Source organism: Drosophila suzukii (assembly GCF_043229965.1).
Source record: "Drosophila suzukii chromosome 2 unlocalized genomic scaffold, CBGP_Dsuzu_IsoJpt1.0 scf_2c, whole genome shotgun sequence".
Lineage (NCBI taxonomy): Eukaryota > Metazoa > Arthropoda > Insecta > Diptera > Drosophilidae > Drosophila > Drosophila suzukii.
In genome coordinates this window covers 6241183-6263828 of record NW_027255896.1, presented here as the reverse complement: position 1 = coordinate 6263828, position 22646 = coordinate 6241183, and the positions used below count along the sequence as shown (strand labels likewise).

Sequence of the window (22646 nt, the reverse complement as noted above, 5' to 3'; positions counted from 1 at the left end):
ATATCTTGACCGGTTTTATGTCATTGTTTTGGTCGTCCATTTACAGTTGCTGTTATTTAACTCGACTCTAGATGGCGCAGGACGTGATGAACAATGTCGGGAATAGTCCCTTTGCTGCTTGCATATCTCCATCTCCCTCGCACACTGAGTAAGGGGTACCTAATAGTCAAGGAAAATGTCTATAGCGTTCTCCATTATTTACTAATATATTCAGCATACTGTTTTAAAAATAATATACTTTATTTATATATCTATTCCATTCGGTTTATTTATTGCAGATCATCAAGCGGACCTTACACCATTCTATTCGGCAGCACATGGTCTTGTGCAGACTCACCCTTCTATAAACCACCCAAGGCCCGTTCCACTTAATGGCAATAGCATTGGTAATAGCTTACCCGCCGCAAGCGTAATTGGTAGTAAGCCATCCTTGACAGCTGGAAGCGGGTATCTTAATTCACGCGGAAGTGTACCGACCTCTGCTCGTTATCCAACCAACAAGATTACAGGCACCGTGGTCGAACCCAATCCGAAGTCACCATTCCGTCACTTAGATTTCTCTACTAGTGCAACTGCCGAAAGGCGAACCTCCAAGAATTTGCTATTACCATTTTACATTGGAGTACTACACAGTACTTGGCGCGTAAGTGTTTAATCATCTGATTTTTACGAACACCAAGAAAATATATACTTTATAGGGTCGGAAACTCTTCCTTCTACCTGTTACATACTTTCCGACAAATCTTTCATACTTTTACTCTACGAGATAGCAAGTTAGAATATAAATTTGTCATCAAGATTTTTTTTCGCCAACTAAGTAACATAGCAGCCTATATTTATGTTATCGTCCTCTTGCGATTTTTAACACGGTAAGATCTACCCCTCTCCCTTTCTTTAACATTTAGCTGCACTGTCTAGAAACGCAAATAAACACCCAAAGAGAAAGAGCTCCGTTTTCCCTCTTTTATAAGGTAAGCAGCAGTGTTGAACACCGTCTGCCTTTAGAATTGCAAGCAAGTTATTGTCTGGCTGTGACGTTATTGACGATGTTTCGCCTATTATTCATAATAACTTTTAATAATAAATAATAACTTTTAAAATAGTTATTCGATTTAGATATTTTTTTTAGTGTTGCTAAATGAAGACCGAGTATACCGCTCAATAATGTGTTTTTTACCATGCCACTACTGAGTTTTTATATTGATTTACAAGCGTTATAGTGGGAGAGTACAAGAGTAAGAACGCTTAATTCCACTTTTCTTTTAGAGTCAAAATCTCAGCATTCATACGAGCAGATGGACTTGGCTAGATCATCTCGGATAGCAATCTTGATCACTTTATTATCTACCTCTTATATAATTTCCAATCACAGTTTGAAGATATAGGAGTGGGAAGTTTTAGCTCTTTTAGCATGACGCAATATATCAACAGCGTACGCGTCTGGATACGATTCGGCAGAGTGTTCAGCGAGCTGCTTAAGAACTTGAACGGCTAAGAACGGCGAAGTAGTTAAGCCATATGTAAATTTTAGCAGTCGATAATGATCCAGCATATCGTTCTCCTTCTTTCCCCAAACAAAGCGTTGATGCTGTGAGTGTTAGTCTGACATAAAAATGCCACTTAATATCTTTTCGATGTCAGCGAAAAACACATGATGATGCTGACGGAAGGGAAGGCATGAAGGATTACCATGATTTGTAAGCAGCCTTCTGATTTTTTTCCAATAATTTTATAGAAAATCCGTTTAGTTTTTTCATACATAATATTTAACTTTTTGTAAGTTTATGTGCTTTTGTACTTGGACTTCATTAACGCAGCTGGCCAGCCGCCTTGCTGGTCCTTATCATGTCGGTCGCTGATCAAGCCATTGAGGATACTCTATATGGTGAGGACGCGAATGTGGATAACTGCGATCCACTTCGATAGTCTTTCAATCCATTTTTAATTGGGAATTCAAATGTCAATGTTAGCAAGAAGTTTGCAATGTCGCGAAGAGGTCGTGGTGGTGACCTCCGTCAGGTTAAAGGAGGCTCAGTCACAGAAATTTAACTTTAAAAGAAATGTACACTTTTTTGTTGATCTTTTTCTATTATCGCAAATATATACGTTTTTACCGCTTAGGCGTATACAGTAACTAATAATAAAAAAGAATTTCGTTCTCTCTTTATAATTTTAATAAAGGCATACATAGTGCAAAAACATCTGGACACTCCACTACCATAACTTCTGACTTATCAGTCAAAAAGTGGCTGACCAGTTGCGTTGCGAGTCTGTCAAAAGCATGGCGCACTTGTTGTCCAAGAAGACCAATTTCATCTAACATTGGAATTAAGATATCTCATTTACTTTCTCCAACTAAAAGTAAGTGCTTTTGTTAAAATGACTATAATAAACTGAACTACATGATTTTCCAATATAATTGGATAAATTTATACAATTTCATGCTTATTGAAAGAGTCACTGCTTATTGAAAGGGCCACTAAAATATTTTAGAGCGCTGTTAATGCTAAGCGAAAGTCTTCAGCATTGCCCTTATCGGTATGGTTAAGCTCTATTGAGAAATCTACGGATTGCGGGTTTATTTGCTGAGTTCTTCCAAACTACTAATAGCTCGGTTTATTTTGTGTAATTCTTTTTACCCTCATCAATTAAATAGCGCAAATTGTATTTTTGCATCTGTAATTACCGAAAGTGCTCTCTTAAGTGAATTAGAAACTACTACTATCGCTCACCACTAACCTGCTCGAACTCACATCTTTTGTAATATATGGACTTAATACAAAGTAAGGCCTTAGTAGGGCCTTTGACTCTGTAAAACACTCTCTTATTTCATTCAAACTAGATCAGCTCGGTTTAACGAATAATCTGTTAACTTATCTTCAAGTTATTTGAATGGTAGATCTCAGAGGGATATATTTAAAAACTCTGTTTCCAAGATAATCTACGTGACATCTGGATTGCCTCAGGGTAGTCTTGTAGGCTCCCTGCTGCTTACTATGTTTATTAATGATCTTCCCTCTATCGTAACTCACTCCCGTGTACTAATGAATGCTGATGATGTTAAGCTTTGTTTTTCATATAATAATATTGAGTCTGGTTTCTGCTTGCAGTCAGACATTAATAGATTCCAGGAATGGTGTCAGTACAACCTTTTGAATTTAAACTATCTTAAATGCAACATTATGACTTTTTATAGGGGTACGACAACGTTCATGAGTTATTCTCTTCAGAACATGTCCCTGGACCGAATATACACAGTAAACGATTTAGGTGTTCTCTAGATCATAAACTTAAATTTGACTCCCACATAACCTCTACTTTAAATAAAGGTATGAGTATTCTTGGGTTTATTATTTACCTCCCTTGTCCGTCCTAATTTAGAATACTGTTCTTCCGTTTGGAGTCCTCAGTATCAAGTGCACATTGACCGTATAGAGTCCGTACAGAAACAATTTCTTCTTTTTGCCTTACGTGGTTTGAACTGGGTTCAAAACGTCAGGTTGCCTTCTTCCTCGAGTAGATTGCTATTAATTAATTTGCCTACTCTAGTAAGCCGTAGAATTATGGTTGGTACTATTTTTATGAATAATCTTATCAGAGGCGATATTGATTCTGTAGATTTGGTAAGCCGCCTAAGTTTCAATGTTCTTGTTAGATTAATGCGAAACTACCATCCTATCAACTTGCCACGATGTTCATCTAATTTTAGTCAGCATGAGCCCTTTCGCGTTCTTTCTAATAATTATAACAACCTATATCATTTAATTTGTTCCTCAACTTCTATCCCTCTACTAAAAACTAAAATCTTAGCTCATTTGCTTTAGTCTTGTTGATCTATGTTTTGTCCTGTCTTTATACGTTCTATGCACCTTCCTCGCGAACCGTATTTGCCCGAAATAAAAATGGGCCCGCGCGTAACAAGCACGTGGTTGGTGTCGTTTGGGCCACTTGTTTGTACTGCTCTTAGTGCATCAACGTTCAACAATATAACATTCCACCACTTGCTCGTCCTGTGGCGCTGGTTCGGATGGCGGGCACCCATCTAAGCACATAGTCTTTAAATTTGACAGCATCCAATTTGGCTTCGAGGAATGTTTCAGATAGATCGAAAAAAAAGGTCAATGTACTGAAAGAAGTCATTATATATAAGCTTATTTTGTATTCCTGCCACGTTGTAGGACAATATTCTGATCTCCAGTCTCTTTATGGTATGGGCCTCTTCATTCGCATTTGCACCTGCAAAATTACTAGATTCTAACAAAGGACTACATCTACTACATTATTTCTTGTTTCTTTTTAGTTTTTTGACTTAGACTTTTGGCTTAGGAACTTATAAATAATGTGAGACATTTCCAAACTGTTTCCGTATATTTCCTTTAATTTTGTTTCAGCTGGTTTTCCTTGCCACATATTATTATTATTAAAGGACATCCAATTTTCGTCTACGTTGATACTGTCGTTTTGGACTTTCACTTTCGTTTCCCTGCGAATGGCCAGAAGAAACTTTTTTAGCTCTAGAAGACCCATTTGATTCACCTGTTTTTCCACTGTCAAATCCTTGACAAGGAACACCTGCCTTCCACGCAATTTATTATCATTAGGCTTTCGCATATAGGAAACCCTTGAACCCTTTAATTGTAGTTTCTCTTCAATCAGAGTTTTGACAGCCAATTTGCAGTTTTTATCCACCTTCAACTACATTTTACAACTACATTTTTTTTTTCTTTTGTTGTTCTAGCAACATATTTATGCTCGGCTGAGGAACTTGTGAGATGGTTCCAAAGTCGCCTAGCTGGGGCAACTGAGCGGGTCGCAGGTTGCGGATAGCGGACGACCTCTCTCGAGACCAACTGTGAATAAGCTGGTGGGAGAAGTCAAACACGGAATCGTGGTTGCCCCAGTAAATAAACAGTCCCGGACAGCCAGCGGACCGACGATGCGAATGGTTCAGCCGCATCTAAATAGTTCCTTTACACAAGCCCACTCCCAACACAACACCTACCCATCTCCCCTCCCAAACAACATCTCACACCGAACTACGGTGTAATACGGACCGTGCCAAGAGTCAGCCTGGCTGGGGGCCCGGATCAAAAACTAGCCCAGTCTTAAACGGTGTGCTCAGGGACATGGCGACCTTCCGTTTTAACTATCGCCTTACCCGGGCATCGCGGATCTGTGCCTGGGCGGACTTTTCCCCCTCTCCGCAACTCGTGGGACCAATTTTGGAACAAACAAATTTAACTAAAAAACAAAACACAGAGACGGGAACTCTTAAAAAACCCTCGGGTAAGCTGAACACTGGTTCCACCATCCGCACCAGCGCGGTCCCGAAAGGTCCGCATCCCAAACTGGGGATGACGGGTGTCAGAAAGCCAGCCGCGAACGCCTCCGCCACGGGCGCATCTGCGCCTAAAGCGCAGTGCGGTAGGCACTGCCAAGGCGCTCGGGCCACCCGCTGGAGCAAATAAATATACTTACGCAGAAAGGCGGACTGCCGCCCAGACTCTGCGCTCTTATACTAGGAGCAACGTTGTCACACCTTCGCCTGAATGGCTAAAAAAGGTAGCGTGGGCAAGGAAGGTGCTTCCTAACTACGGCAGGATAAGCCCACTCAAGAAGGGACTCAGGCGAAAAGGCAGCGATCCCTCGAACTACCCGGACCATCGGCGAAGAGATCTAAGATCCAGCCATCGGTCTCGTTCGCCGAAATCACGAAGGACCGTGTCCTACTCGGCCTCATTGACAAGGGAAATCCGGGGGGCAGGATTCCCAGGAACAAGTGGAAGGCAGTGGAGTGCAACCTTTCCCTCATTTGCCTGCGCATGGTACGGAAGAAGCCAGGCACCTCGCCCTGCTGCATGGACGCGGGCAGGTATCAGGTCAGCGTCAAGGTGGTGGCCTGCGACAGTCAGCTGTCGGCCGACTTGTACAAACAGGCGACGAGCAAGCTCGGTGAGGTCTACGAGGGGGCGAACATCGTCGCGCTAGACTGGTGTGATGTCCCCAGTAGGCCCCGAGCCAGGATTTGGCTTCCAGCAGCGATCAAGGCGCCGGAGGACATATTCTTCATGTTGCAAGAATGCAACCCGCACCTCCCCACGACGGACTGGAAAGTCGTCAAGGTGGAGGAGCATGAAGGGGATTTCAACCAGGCGGTGTTGGTTCTGAACAATGAGTCAGTTGCTCCGATCGAGACTGCTCGAGGAGTGCTGACCTCCAACGCCGCTAGCAGGTCTGCCGGCAACCCAGCCGAGCAGGTGCTTGCTGAGGAGTTGGAGGCACCTGGTGGGCCGGAGGATGGCTACTCTACCGATTCGTCGCTAATCAGAGAGATGCGAGTGCTCGGACCGGCTATAAAGGACGTAGACCTCAGCGACACAGAGGAGGCCGACGTCATTGTGGTGGAGGTTGCAGCTGTAGATGTAGATGTAGGAACCTTGGGTAGTAGAAGGCAAGGTTGCTGGACTAGGAACAAAGGAATACAAGCTTATGCTTGACCCCAAAGAAGGTAAAATTCGAACCTGCATATTAGCCAAAAGGCATCTTAGTATATTTATATTTCGCAATTACAGCAACGGAGACAACACCGCAGTAAGCCTGGAGCTGCAAAGTGGCTCTATAAGGGTTCTATCGGCCTACTTGGCCTTTGAAAAGGAAAACCCCCCAGATGCGCTGGTCAGAGGACTGGCAGAGGAATGCGAAAAGCTCAGGAAAGGTTTGGGAATAGGCTGTGACGCCAACGCCCATCACACCCAGTGGGGTTGCCCAACCAACAACGACAGAGGTGAGTCTCTTTTTGAATTTATTCTAAATTCGAACCTGGCACGCCTGTAGCGTCTTCCAAGCGGAGGTCCACGCTATAATGGAATCACTAAACATTTTAGGCAACATAATCCTCCAAAAAGGACACCTAAATATATATAGTGACAGCCAAGCGGCTATCAAATCGATCTACTCGACAAGCACCAACTCCCGTACACTAGCATATTGTCGCAGATCTCTCCACGAGATGGCTAGTCAGTTTACTTTCAGCCTAATATGGGTTCCGGGTCACCGGGATATCGTATTCAACTGCATAGTGGACGAGTTAGCCAGGCAGCGCACCATCTTGCCTCTCCTTCCAGGAAAGGAGAGTGTCAGCATGCCCATGGCAAGATAAATATAAAAAACTATTTTAACAAACTAGCCAACACCCATTGGCAAAACACACGGCAGTGTCGTATCTCTCACCAGACATGGCCCGTGATAAACAATAAAAAAAACCTCGGAACTACTCAAATTCAGCCGCACAGAGCTCTTACAGGCCACTGGATCGTTTGCACACATGTCGGCAGGCTAAAAGCCCCACAAAATGATTTTTGCATAAGCTGGAGGGACGAGAAAAAAGAGGAAACGGTAGAGCACCTTCTCTGCTTCTGCCCAGCCCTATGCAGACTCAGACTGAAACAATTAGGAAGTCCCTTCATCGACGATCTTACCGAAATATCGGAGATTAATCTAAATAACATAAGTGCCTTTATTAAATCTTCCGGGTTGAAGACAAGCTGATCAGCTTAACACAGGTTGAAACTTACTAGATACGGGACCCTAGAGAAGGAAAAACGAGATCATGGACCCATAGAGGTCTAAGTGTGTCGGACCATAGTCCGATAGCCGCCCTAACCTAACCTACCTAACATATTTATGGTTCTCTTATCAGCTTCTCTATCTGAGCGAAGGCTTATAACCTCTTCTTTGAGCCGCGCATTGTCGTCGGTTAGCTGTTTAACCTGCAGAGAAATAGCCCCAATATCGCTTTTCAGATCTTGTTTAAGCCCTTCGACGTCCGATTTAGTTGGCCGATTTCTTAACTTTACGTCGAGCAGCTTTGACATAGCTGATGGCAGATCCTTCACGGATGTTCCTCCTGCAATGTTTTGAAAAGAAAAACCCCCCAGATGTGCTGGTCAGAGGACTGGCAGACGAATGCGAAAAGCTCAGGAAAGGTTTGGGAATAGGCTGTGACGCCAACGCCCATCACACCCAGTGGGGTTGCCCAACCAACAACGACAGAGGTGAGTCTCTTTTTGAATTTATTCTAAATTCGAACCTGGCACGCCTGTAGCGTCTTCCAAGCGGAGGTCCACGCTATAATGGAATCACTAAACATTTTAGGCAACATAATCCTCCAAAAAGGACACCTAAATATATATAGTGACAGCCAAGCGGCTATCAAATCGATCTACTCGACAAGCACCAACTCCCGTACACTAGCATATTGTCGCAGATCTCTCCACGAGATGGCTAGTCAGTTTACTTTCAGCCTAATATGGGTTCCGGGTCACCGGGATATCGTATTCAACTGCATAGTGGACGAGTTAGCCAGGCAGCGCACCATCTTGCCTCTCCTTCCAGGAAAGGAGAGTGTCAGCATGCCCATGGCAAGATAAATATAAAAAACTATTTTAACAAACTAGCCAACACCCATTGGCAAAACACACGGCAGTGTCGTATCTCTCACCAGACATGGCCCGTGATAAACAATAAAAAAAACCTCGGAACTACTCAAATTCAGCCGCACAGAGCTCTTACAGGCCACTGGATCGTTTGCACACATGTCGGCAGGCTAAAAGCCCCACAAAATGATTTTTGCATAAGCTGGAGGGACGAGAAAAAAGAGGAAACGGTAGAGCACCTTCTCTGCTTCTGCCCAGCCCTATGCAGACTCAGACTGAAACAATTAGGAAGTCCCTTCATCGACGATCTTACCGAAATATCGGAGATTAATCTAAATAACATAAGTGCCTTTATTAAATCTTCCGGGTTGAAGACAAGCTGATCAGCTTAACACAGGTTGAAACTTACTAGATACGGGACCCTAGAGAAGGAAAAACGAGATCATGGACCCATAGAGGTCTAAGTGTGTCGGACCATAGTCCGATAGCCGCCCTAACCTAACCTACCTAACATATTTATGGTTCTCTTATCAGCTTCTCTATCTGAGCGAAGGCTTATAACCTCTTCTTTGAGCCGCGCATTGTCGTCGGTTAGCTGTTTAACCTGCAGAGAAATAGCCCCAATATCGCTTTTCAGATCTTGTTTAAGCCCTTCGACGTCCGATTTAGTTGGCCGATTTCTTAACTTTACGTCGAGCAGCTTTGACATAGCTGATGGCAGATCCTTCACGGATGTTCCTCCTGCAATGTTTTGAAAAGAAAAACCCCCCAGATGTGCTGGTCAGAGGACTGGCAGACGAATGCGAAAAGCTCAGGAAAGGTTTGGGAATAGGCTGTGACGCCAACGCCCATCACACCCAGTGGGGTTGCCCAAACAACAACGACAGAGGTGAGTCTCTTTTTGATTTTATTCTAAATTCGAACCTATTCTTATGCAATAGGGGCAATGTCCCTACATTCATAACTAAAGCTTGTCAAACGATCATAGATCTAACTTTGGTTTCAGACTCACTCGTAGGCGCAGTCAAAAACTGGGAAGATTTATAAAATCCGTATTGTCCCTTGATTCGCCCTTGTTGGTCAGCTTCGCTAACCCCAGACGAGCCGACTGGCACAGGTACAAAGAAGTTCTGACGAATATCCTCCCCATGGAACCGTATGGTGGACCACTCTGCACAAACAATGCATACTGACTCATCTAAACAAAGTACAGCGAATGGCGGCTTTGTGTGTTAGTGGAGCCTTTCGAACCACCCCGAATGAAACGCTGAATGCGATCTTGAACCTCCCTAGCCTGGACTTAGCAGGCATAGAAAGGGCCAAGTCGGCAGTTATTCGACTGAGGGACACTTGGCAGTGGAAAGCCCAATTTTATAGCCATGATCAAATTCTCCAGCATGATAAATCGATTCCAAAGATAACGGATCTATGCAAGCCCATTGAATATAGTCACACACCCTTTGAGGCCCTGATTCCAGATAGAGAGGAATGGGAGCAGGGCCGACCGGGCACGACGGATCTGCTTCTATACAGATGGCTCCAAATTAGAAGGACAAGTTGGCGGAGGTGTATACTCCGAACAATTAAATGTCAGGAAGTCATTCAGGCTTCCGGACGCCTGTAGCGTCTTCCAAGCGGAGGTCCACGCTATAATGGAATCACTAAACATTTTAGGCAACATAATCCTCCAAAAAGGACACCTAAATATATATAGTGACAGCCAAGCGGCTATCAAATCGATCTACTCGACAAGCACCAACTCCCGTACACTAGCATATTGTCGCAGATCTCTCCACGAGATGGCTAGTCAGTTTACTTTCAGCCTAATATGGGTTCCGGGTCACCGGGATATCGTATTCAACTGCATAGTGGACGAGTTAGCCAGGCAGCGCACCATCTTGCCTCTCCTTCCAGGAAAGGAGAGTGTCAGCATGCCCATGGCAAGATAAATATAAAAAACTATTTTAACAAACTAGCCAACACCCATTGGCAAAACACACGGCAGTGTCGTATCTCTCACCAGACATGGCCCGTGATAAACAATAAAAAAAACCTCGGAACTACTCAAATTCAGCCGCACAGAGCTCTTACAGGCCACTGGATCGTTTGCACACATGTCGGCAGGCTAAAAGCCCCACAAAATGATTTTTGCATAAGCTGGAGGGACGAGCCCTATGCAGACTCAGACTGAAACAATTAGGAAGTCCCTTCATCGACGATCTTACCGAAATATCGGAGATTAATCTAAATAACATAAGTGCCTTTATTAAATCTTCCGGGTTGAAGACAAGCTGATCAGCTTAACACAGGTTGAAACTTACTAGATACGGGACCCTAGAGAAGGAAAAACGAGATCATGGACCCATAGAGGTCTAAGTGTGTCGGACCATAGTCCGATAGCCGCCCTAACCTAACCTACCTAACATATTTATGGTTCTCTTATCAGCTTCTCTATCTGAGCGAAGGCTTATAACCTCTTCTTTGAGCCGCGCATTGTCGTCGGTTAGCTGTTTAACCTGCAGAGAAATAGCCCCAATATCGCTTTTCAGATCTTGTTTAAGCCCTTCGACGTCCGATTTAGTTGGCCGATTTCTTAACTTTACGTCGAGCAGCTTTGACATAGCTGATGGCAGAACCTTCACGGATGTTCCTCCTGCAATGTTTTGGGACATATTCTCCAACTTCCGCTTTTGTGATGCCTGGATCCTTTTTACCCGAACTCGACGTGACTATTTACACCTTTTACCTTTTTCCCGATAAGTTCAACATTCTCGTTGAGTGTTAGGCAACTCAATGCGGCTGCTACCAGCTGATGGTTACCACCTCTAGTCTTGTTTACTTCTTCCAACGTCGGTTCAACTTATCCGCGCTTTCCTGCCTTTTCCCGGGTTTTCACAACTTTCGCCGAAATATGAGAGAAAACCGAGTCCTGATTCTCGTGAGGTACGCTGGTCCACTGCGGATCCTCCGTGTTTTCTGAGGTCAGTGACCACAGCGACGACGTTTGGCCGTAAGTTTGTGTTTTTTATGGTGCGGGTGTCTTAAGAAGCGAAACTTTTCTCGGAGCCTGATAACTTGACTACACACTTCACTTTCTTCTTTCTTTCTTTGTAAATATGTTCCATTTTCAGCCCATTGGCCACCAATGATTTTTTCCAGATCCAATGGTCGAACTTAATTTAAATGTTTTTTATTCTTAAATATAACCTAAAAGAGTCTCTTTATAACTCCTTAAATTCTTCCAAGCTTCGACCCTTATATATATACGTAATAGAATACGTATTTCTCTATATTCTTTTAAAAATAACTATTTCGAACTTTTATCTCATAATAAAAGAATTTGTTCTCCAATACCTGTACAATCTTTTTACTTTTCATGCCAAATTTTTTAATATCATAAGTTATACGTGGTTTACAAGGGCATTATTTTATTAACTCATTTAAATTTCATGAATATTTCCTCAACAGTGTAGACTACAACAAAATATAAACCACTTCTTTCAAAACAATCTGCAGGCTCAAAAATTTAAAAAAATAAAGCATTTGTTATTAACATACTATAAATATAGTTTGCCATTTTTTTAAACATTTTAAAGCCTTTATCAAGATACCTGGATTTTTATAAAATGCGGTTACACTCGAAACCCCTAAAAATAGTCATCGTATTTTTTGTGTATTTTCATAAATAAACGTCCATCCACGTAATCATAATACAATGGAACCATAGCATATTTCATGTAATTTGTTGAAAAAATGTCCCTGAAAACTGAAAAATTTACTTTTTTCACTTTTAGCTACTTATAAAGGCATTTTTATGTTTATTTATTTCGCAAGGAAAATATATGATATGTTTGCACTTTTTGCACCGAATCCTTTTATTGAAATCTAATAAGAAGAGAAAAATCCAAAGAGTGCGATAAAAGGTTAAATTAACTGTTAACAAAACAACATGAAAAATATGATATCGAAAAACAAATTCAAGTTTCAGAAAACGTTTTTGTTCTTTTTTATGCACTACGTACGAACCGTACGTTCGCGCCCCGTGGAAATGACCATATATAAAAAAAAACAAGTCTGGTGGACTCAACCAAATCGAGTAGGACCCCAATCAAAAGGTATTGCAAGAACTTATGGAATTGCATATAAAGATTTTAAATGAGCGGTCGTCAGCTTCCCATTATGCGGGCATTGCTGCTGCTGAAAACAGTAAAAGACGGCAGACACAACGATAGGCTGTTCCGTCCCAGTCGTAAGTTCGGAAACAAATTTTAAAAAAATTGTTCTAGGTTGGTTTTTTTTACCCAAAACGGTACGCATTACAATTTTTCAAGGCAAATGTGCGTGCTAGGTGCAGTTAATTGTGGGCCTTCTGGATGTGTTTCAATATAGTGAATCCAGATACATGCTCAAACCCTGCAGGCATTTTCTATCGTGGAGGGCACTGATAAGTGACTTCTAGAAGATGAAAACGATCGTCCGCGATATCGCATTCGGATCGCGGAAGTGTCTCCCGTCGGGAAGAAATGTGCCACATCGGCGACACAACTCGAAGTCACTTCTGCGTTACTTCTGGAAGTGTTGCCGAAGTCACTCCTTTTTTTGTTTTTGTAAAATGTATACTATTGTCTTTCTATCCCTCAGAAGTGCCTCAAAAGTTACTTCTTCGCGATCCCGACCCTTTTAGTTTTTGAAAAAGGTATACTTTCGTCTTTCTATCGCTCAGAAGTGACTTAGAAGTGACTTCAGCGCGATTTATATGTATATTTTGTTTTTAAATGTGTTCTATCATGACTTCTGGACGACAGACGAAAGAAATTTCGCCCTTTTCCTTGCAGGAAACGGAAATTCGGGAACGCATTCCGAAAAAAATAGTTCTAGAACGATTTTTCTTTTGCGTAAATCGAAACGTATGATCATTTTCCAAGGCAAATGTGCGTGCTAAGTGCATTGTATTGCAATGCATCCTGGTTCATTTCACTGTAAGAGGGGGGATGGAGATATGCTTAGAGCAACTCTGCTTTTTTCACTCACACACCTAGCCTGTAGCGCCACCTATCTTCTTCTTCTATAGCGCCACTTGGCCTACAGTGCCAACTAGTCCCTAGCGTCCTAGCGGCTTGGTGGCGTATTAGTGAAAACAGTTTATTTGCTGCTTGTAGTGTGCAATCTCGATCGAATTGCAATATATTGATTATTATTTGGTTATAATTTCAAATGAGTGTTTCGAAACAAATGGTCTGAAACAAACTTGCGCTGCGCAGGAAGCCCAAGAAAATGCATAACAAGTCCCAACACTTTAGCTTATAGTTTCCGAGATCTCAGCGTTCATACGGACAGACGGACATGGCTTAATCGACTCGGCTAGTGATCGTTATCAAGAATATTTATACTTTATGGGGTAGAAAACGCTTCCTTCTACCTGTTACATACTTTCTAACGAATCTAGTAGACCCTTTCACTCAACGAGTTACGGGTATAAAAATTGTCAACCTTCGGGTTTACAATGGTCGGTTTTTTATATGCATATGTGCATTATTACGAATTAAAAATTACTTAATACATATGCACAATGTACAAAAATATTAAAAACAAGGAAGAACGCTATAGTCGAGTACTTCGACTATCAGATACCCGTTACTCAGCTAAATAGAGATATGCAAGTAGCAAAGCGAGATTAAAATTCGCAACCTACCGGCGGTATACAGATTTAAGCGTTATGGGCGTTAGAGTGGGCGTGGCAAATTTTTTGGACTAATCGATAGGTATTGACGAGACCAATACATTTCAGTTACAATTTTTTATCTAGCATACAAATTGTGGGCGTCACAGGTTTTCGTGGTTTGTGGGCGTTAGAGTGGGCGTGGCATATTCGCGTAGCAAACTTGCGCTGCGTATAAGGCTACGGAATCTAAATCTGAAATCCCAATTCTCTATCTTTGATAGTTTCCGAGATATCCACGTTCATATCTACGATTTTTTGAACATTACATTTCAGTTATTCTAGCATCAAAACTGTAGGAGCCACAGTTTTGGGCGGTTTGTGGGCGTTAGAGTGGGCGTGGCACTCTACTGAAACAAACTTGCGCTGCGTAAGAACCTCAGGAATCCGCACGCCAAGTCTCAATAGCCTAGCTCCCATAGTTTCCGAGATCTCAGCGTTCATCCGGACAGACAGACGAACAGACGGACAGACGAACATGGCTAGATCGACTCAGCTAGTGATCCTGATCAAGAATATATATACTGTATGGGGTCGGAAACGCTTCCTTCTGCCTGTTACATACTTTCCGACGAATCTAGTATACCCTTTTACTCTACGAATAACGGGTATAATAAATAAAATAGCATTTATATGTATCTTCATTAGGACACACATATGTATCTGTACATTGTTCATACCCTGCAGTTCCATTCAGCGCTTAATGAGCACTCAATCACTGCAAAAAGCTCATTACTGAGCGCTCAATGAGCGCACAATTTGTATGGAACTGAGTACTTAAATTAACATAGGCATGTCCTAGGGTTCGTCAGTGCTCGGGGGTTTCCGGTGTTATCGGGGTCGTTGGCACCTGGGGCCGGCGTTGCCTTTTTTTTGTGCAACTCAAGTTTTTATAGCACCGCATTGCCTTCTGCAGCGCCTTTTCGGGAGGCTCCGAGGGCTCCACCAGAGCGATAGCATCTAGTATTGGAAGAAAAATTAGTTTTGAAAATAGAACGAGACGAGAATAAAAACGAGGTACCGAAAGTAATCGTTATTTGTAAGTTTTATTTATAATAAAGAAAATGTTATCATTGGCATTTAAAGAAAATCGGAGAAGTCTTTTAAAAACTAAACTTACAAATAAACTTAAATTTTAAAAAACAAGAGAAGAAACTTTGCAATTTTTTTTGGTCAATTGATTTTTTTTTTATTATAAAGAAAAATATGCCACATGTTATTTATATATCTTTGTATTATTTATTACAAATTTTTTTATTTAGGATTTACGGAAAAACTAACACTTTTCCAGGGACTAAATATTAAGACTTTTATTTAAATAGCCATGTTTGTTTACGTACACAAAAGTTAAAACTGTGGTTTAATGTTATTAATATTAATTTTTAACGAATTTTAATTACCAACATAAGTTTTAAAAACAAACATCTCTTATTTTTGATCTCTAGGAACTATGCAATCAATAAAATTTTTAAATTCACAGATTCATTTATTTGTTTATTTATATGCAACATTTGTTAATTTTTTCCTCCGCGTGTTTTTTGGGAGTCTTGTATTTTCCTTTGTTTTAATATACATGAACTTGTTTTTACTTTCACTGTTTAAATAAATATTGGTCTGCGACAGACTTAACTGCGAATCGTATAGGTTTTACTTTTAAACCACTGGTTTATTTTATTTAACTACCTTAATTGCGTGCAATTCTAACTCCTTCACATAAGTAAACCCAAGTGAAAAAGTCGAAAAAAGTCGCGTGCCTTCCAGAAAAACAGCAATCAACAACAACAACGGTTCCGCTAATCCGTTGTTGTTATTTTTTTTGGCATGTCCCGTTTGGTCTATGCACCTTGCACATAAAAGCAGATCCGAACAATCTCTCAGCTCTGACAGCAGGTCATTATTTGACGGGAAGATCATTGCGTTCCATGCCAGAACGTATCGTCAACGACTCTAAAGCCAACGCATTGCAACGATTTGAAGCAGTCACGGCATTAAAGCAGTCCTTTTGGCATCGCTGGTCTACAGACTATTTCAACGCACTCCAATCAAGAACTAAATGGACTTCCCCATCGCCAAACGTCGCTGTCGGTACCATGGTGCTTATTCACGAAGATAATGTACCCGGACAACAGAGTCCGAGTCGTTCAGCCGCCAAGGGAACCTGTTGCCGCCCTGTTCACAAGCTCGCTGTACTTCCTATGTCTTGAAATTGGACCCTTTCAACGGGGCCGGGAAGTTGGACCAGATTTTTAACAAAATACTGTATAACCCTTATGTCTATAATGTACAGCTGTAAGCCCTCTAGTAACTCTCCCCGCTCTGCTCGCCTTAACGAGCGTTCGGAAATAAAAACAGTAGCATATCAGAGTTGAAAGAGCCGTCTTGGTCTTGAGTTTCGGTTATTCGATAAGTTTATATATAAAATTTCCTGATTTAAATGAGTTATAATTATAGAAAGCACTCTACAATTCACCGTTCAGATGGAGTAGTTAAAATAGACGGACTACTAGGACAGAACACTGAATTCGGATGGATTGTATCCGGTTGTATCAAAAGGTACAAAATTAATTTTAGCTACTACTATGGAAGTACGAGACCTAGAGAGGTTTTGAGAAGCGGAAAATGATAGTAATGACATTGAGGAAGAAATTTGTGATAGGGCATTTCTTGGAACCACTAAAAAAGATAAAAGTGCGAAATATGTGTTCAAAATTCCTTTTAAAAATGAAAAAGAACTAGGAGACTCTAAAGCGCAAAAAATAGCCCAATTTTATAACTTAGAAAGAAAATTAAATAAAAATATGAAACTTAAAGAAAATTATATAAAATTCATGCATGAATATATTATTTTGGGACACATGATTGAGACCAAGACAGAAGGAAAATATTATTTACCCCATTAAGACGTTGTAAGAGAATCTAGCCTTACAACAAAGTTAATGGTAGTTTTCCATGCCTCAGCGAAAACTACAAACAACAAAAGTCAAAATGACATTATGTGGGTTGGACCAAGAGTCCAAAAAGATATATTTGATATCATCGTCAAATGGCGTAAATGGCCATTAGTGTTATAGGCGGACATTGAAAAAATGTACTCACAAATAAACATGGACGAAGAAGATCAACACTATTTCCAAATAAACCAAACAAAAAACCAAAATATTCTAAACTAATAACGGTTCCTAACGGTACAGCATCGGCACCTTATTTGGCCACAAGAGTGCTTGCTGAAATTTCAAATCAACGAAGAATTTGTCAATAAAAGAAATAATTAAAAATGATTTTTATATGGATGACTTTATGACAGGTGCTAATTCCATACAGGAATCCAAAGAAAACGTTGAAAATATAACCATTGAACAAGAAAAGGTAGTCTTCAATCTTAGAAAATGGATTTCCAATGTCTCAGAAATAGTTGAAGCACTGGAAAGCAAAAAGAAAATAAAATATTAGAGATTCTTGAATCCACTATGGGAAATTTGACCACTTTTTCTGGCCAAAACCCATTTCCTGAAAGTCGGAAATTTAAAATAATTCTTAGTGCAACGCATTAACAATAGATTAATCTCCAGTGTTGCATAACAGAAATATTTATAGAAGGCGCCACAACAAAAGAATCAGCTGATAAAGGCAGCTGTTGCATTTGCAAAGCGCATACGTCTGCAACAATAAGTTTTCTTTGCAAACTTGAATAGGCTAAAAGAAAAAATCTAGTCAACATAACTCAAAGTTTTCAAATGAATTCAAATCTGTATGGTTTGTATTATGTGTTTGTGAATGTCCCCTATAGAATAAACTCGTGTTTTCTTTTTATTAGAGCCAAAATGTAAGTAGCCTTGAAATTGCATATTTTTGATAAAGTGTAGTATGCACATATATTGAATAACTACTGTACCTAGAGTACTTGAAGCAAACACACTGTAACACTTTCTTGCAGTGTTCACATAAACAAAGGCCCGGTCAAAAACCTAAGTGGCCGAAACATGAGTCGATCGGCGCGCTCACAGAAAGTGCAAGTGTCAGCATTCTGTTGCACACGCCGGCCGCTCAGCCAAACTCAAGTACATACATATACCCTCGCGCTCCAGCTAAAGGGAGCATAATTAAATACACTAATATACATAAGATATATATAGCCGTCTCTCTGCCATCCAACAGTAGGCAGCGCAGCTACGAGACTTAGGCTTACTTAGAACCTAAGGAGAATTGTCAAGTCAGAAACAACTTGACGTTGGATGCGGCACTAATGCTGCTCCAGATTTTGAATAAAGATTTTAAATAAAGATTTACAATAACAAATAAAAGATGTCTACTCTATATGGGGACAGGATTTTAAATAAAGAATTACAATAACAAATAAAATATGACATTACTCTACATGGCGACCGTGACATTGGTCCGAAGGAATATGGACCTGGATATGGACCTCACAAGATAAGAAGACAGCAAACGGCAACAACAACAGCAACAAACGGCAACAACGGCGACAACGGCAACAACGGTAGCAACGACAGCATACACTACAAAAACAAGAACCAAGAGAAGAAACGCAGTGACTAGAGTGTGATGTGTGCCAAAGAAGTGGCGTGGTAAAAAGATTGAAAGTCAGAAAGGCTCAACTACTGAAGCTGCTCAACAGCGGCAAAGCAATAAAGTGGAACGACTCGGTAAAAATACATGCCGAAGTTGAATACTTAAAAAATTTGCTATCAGTACGTAAGAATCAGACCACAGCCACAGACACATCCACCTACCCTGTAATCCCAAATATTGCCAAAAATAAAAACACATTGCCTCCTCCAGAAAAAGTTGCCATCCCAAAGCTGAAGAAGACGTGCCCGGATGACTGCGAGGGACCACTGTACTCCCCCTTCTGCGAGTACACCTGTGTAGCCAGCACCGGTGCCCCACCATGAGGTACAGCCTGTGCAGCCAGCGCCGGTACCAAGGAAGAGTGAACCGACAGCGCTACCAAGAGCGCATTATTTTTTTTCTTTGCACTGCGTTGCAAAAATTTTTTTAATTGCACTGCGATGCATATTTTTTCATTTATGTTATAAAAACAAATTAAAAATTGAGCGACATAAAAGTTGCCCGATTAGTGTATGGCCTAAAAACCATACACAAAATAGGCAGGAAATTATATGTCAAATATAATAATAATTGGTCAAAAAAAAAAAGTCAAATCAAAATTAATCATATCAAACTAGTTGTTAATGAATAACATTAACAAAATTTACGAATTAATTCAAAAATCTAAAGTATTTGACAGACCAAGATATATATTAAGAATACCAACCCCAAAAGATGTGTTTAATAGATACAAAAACAGTGAATTCCACTGCAAATGTTATTAATAAGGTAGAGTCAAACACCATTGACTTAGAATTAATTCATACATTGCTAATAATAATTGTTGTTATAATGTGCGCAAACTGTTTCTATAAACTTTATAAATTGCATAATAAATGTCCTAAGAAAAAATATATGAGCCAGGCAAATGATCTGGACAAAACTTAAAAATTTTGGCACAAACAACATTAATATAAAAATATTGCTGCATTCAAATCTTAAAAATTAAAGAAAATGGAATAAAATAAAAATAAATAAATAAAAAAAAATAAATTAAAAATGGCTACTCTAAAAGCAATTAGAGACACATATGATAGGGACATTCATTTTAAAGAAAGAATTCTGCAATTAGTTGCACCAACTTCAGTAAACATTTATGAATTAGAAAATTTATATATTGAAACATTTAATTTAGATGCCTCTCCACTAATTCATTGCACAAGCACCCAAAAGGGAATTGTCCTATCCACCATCCCAGGGGTACAAGTTAGATCAGTAGTAGACGAACACCCAATACTAGGTAGAACAATAGTAATGATGGTCCTTAAGAAATAATTCATCTCCACAATATAATGGATTGGAATGAATTATATGAGCAGATAAATAACATAAAATTTGACTTTGACAAATCATATAAGTCACTTACTCAAAACAGGCCAATTCAAAAAAATACCATTAAAAAACATGTGGAAATTCTAGTAAAATGCTTTAATGAAGCACGAATACTAATATATGGCCAGAGGGAAAAATTAAATCAAGACCATTTGTCCCAAGTATCAAAATTTTTGATCAGACTACGATCTAATTTAATATCAATTAAGCAAAAGTTTAAGTTGGACATATCAGTACCGACTATACTTAACACTTCCCTAGCAGTTGAAACTGGTGATGAATCGGAATCAACAAAACAAACTGACATTGACCAAATAGAATCAGAAGGCCATACAGAAACAAATCCTAAAATAGAAGAGCAAGATTTAAATAATCTTACTCTTCCAGCTGTTTTAATGTCAGATCTAGATAATTCTACAGATTCTGATGATAGTTCAAGCATAATAGAGAATAAAATAAGCAACAATATCACAATGACACAATCTAATATTGATTTTATTAATACATGGTAAAGCTGAAAATTTAACAAGTTTTATGGATGCATTAGAAATAATAGAATCAATAAAAGGCGAACACGAACAATTAGCAGTTTCCATTATAAAGACAAAGCTAAAAGGTGTCGCCAGAAATCTAATCGGAAATGAAACAACAATAGCTGAAGTCATTTCCAGATTAAAAAACAAAGTCAAAGGCGAAACTGTAGAAGTGTTGTCAGCAATACTGATGAACCTACAGCAACGCAATAAAACTGCCAACCAGTACACACAAGAGGTTGAGCAGATGACGAAATCTTTAGAAGGTGCATTTATAACAGATGGCTTATCCCTAGAGTTAGCCAGATGTTATTCCACTCGGCATGCAGTGAAAGCAATGACTAAAAATTGCACAATCGATAAGGTAAAAACTATCATGCAAGCCGGTACTTTCAATACAATGAATGAAGCCATATCCAAATTTGTAAACAGTTGCACAGAAGCAACCGGACAGCCAAACACTGTCCTATATTACAAAAATTACCCGCAGCGCGGTGGAAATCGCGGACGAGGTAATAATCGAGGTAATTATAAAAATACCAGATATTATTAGAATAACGGATATAATCAAAACAATGGTTATAACAGAAATAAAAATAACCAAAATAACAATTATTACAGAAACAACAACCGTGGTGGAAACACCAGCGGCGGAAACAGCCGTGGGGGAAACAACAACAACCACAATAACAATGTTAGAGTAGCACAAACAAATTCGGGAAACTCCCAACCACCTTTAGATACACGACAGTAAACAACATCAAAATTCACACTCTAAATCTCAGGCAAAATACATTTGTCACTTTCATGAACGTATCAACAGGAAAAGAATTTGTTCTCTTACTAGACACAGGTGCGGAAATATCCTTATTGAAGGAAAATTCCGATAATTTTCAAAACATTCAAGATAATCACATCATAAACATACAGGGTATAAGTCAGGAAGTTACCAAATCGGAAGGCTTAACTTCTATTGAAATTCAAACTTCTAAGTACATAATTCAACATGATTTCCATATCGTAAATATGCAATTCGCTATTCCATGTGATGGAATACTAGGAATCGATTTTATCAAAAGATACAACTGTCAATTAGACTTCAAGCCGTCTGAAGACTGGCTTATAATAAGACCAAGTAACCTAAAACATCCAATTTATGATCCAATAGCATACAGTTCTGGCAACAACTCCTTAATTCTGCCAGCAAGATCCCAAGTCGTGCGAAAAATCGAAATAAATTCAGAAGAAGACAGTGTATTAATTCCGAATCAAGAAATTCAGCATGGTATCTATATCGCAAATACCATAGCAACAGTCCAAAATGCATATATAAGATTACTAAATACTACAAACACAGATCAAGTAGTCTATATCAAAAACATTCATCATGAACCACTTTCAAACTACGAAATAGTAAAAACGGACTTAGAAGACAGACAAAAAATTGTATTATCCCAACTTGCTAAAAACTTCCCGCCTCAATTCAATGAACAACTTACAGCATTATGCACCCAGTATAGTGATGTGTTCGGACTAGAAACCGAATCGATCACTACCAATAATTTTTATAAACAAAAGCTGAGATTAGTTGATGATGAACCCGTATATATAAAAAATTATAGAAATCCTCATAGTCAACAAGACGAAATTCAAAAACAAGTCAAAAAACTCATCAATGATGAAATAGTGGAACCCTCTGTATCACCTTTTGTTAGTACCAAAAAAGTCACTTCCAAATTCGGAAAATAAAAAATGGCGATTAGTAATTGACTATCGTCAAATTAATAAAAAACTCTTGTCTGATAAATTTCCACTCCCTAGAATCGATGATATTTTAGATCAACTAGGTAGAGCAAAATATTTCTCATGTCAAGTCATGTCATGACTTAATGTCAGGTTTTCATCAAATTGAACTGGAAAAAAGTTCACGGGATATAACTCTTTTTCAACAAACAATGGTTCGTACCGCTTCACGCGATTACCATTCGGTTTAAAAAT

At 39.8% G+C, this 22646-nt stretch overlaps 1 protein-coding gene across 6 annotated transcripts in view; it reads right to left on the bottom strand.

The window, feature by feature from the left end:
- rl (Mitogen-activated protein kinase rl) overlaps positions 1 to 22646 on the bottom strand; it is a 554163-nt gene that overhangs the window by 162463 nt on the left and 369054 nt on the right. Inside the window, exon 8 of one of the 6 annotated variants that reach the window (XM_065868751.2) lies at positions 15022 to 15114. The exons of the other annotated variants lie outside the window; for them this stretch is intronic. Coding sequence (XP_065724823.1) covers positions 15037 to 15114 — 78 coding nt within the window. The 3' untranslated portion in view covers positions 15022 to 15036. Of the gene's footprint in view, positions 1 to 15021; positions 15115 to 22646 lie in introns of those variants that run through there. 6 annotated transcript variants of the gene reach the window in all.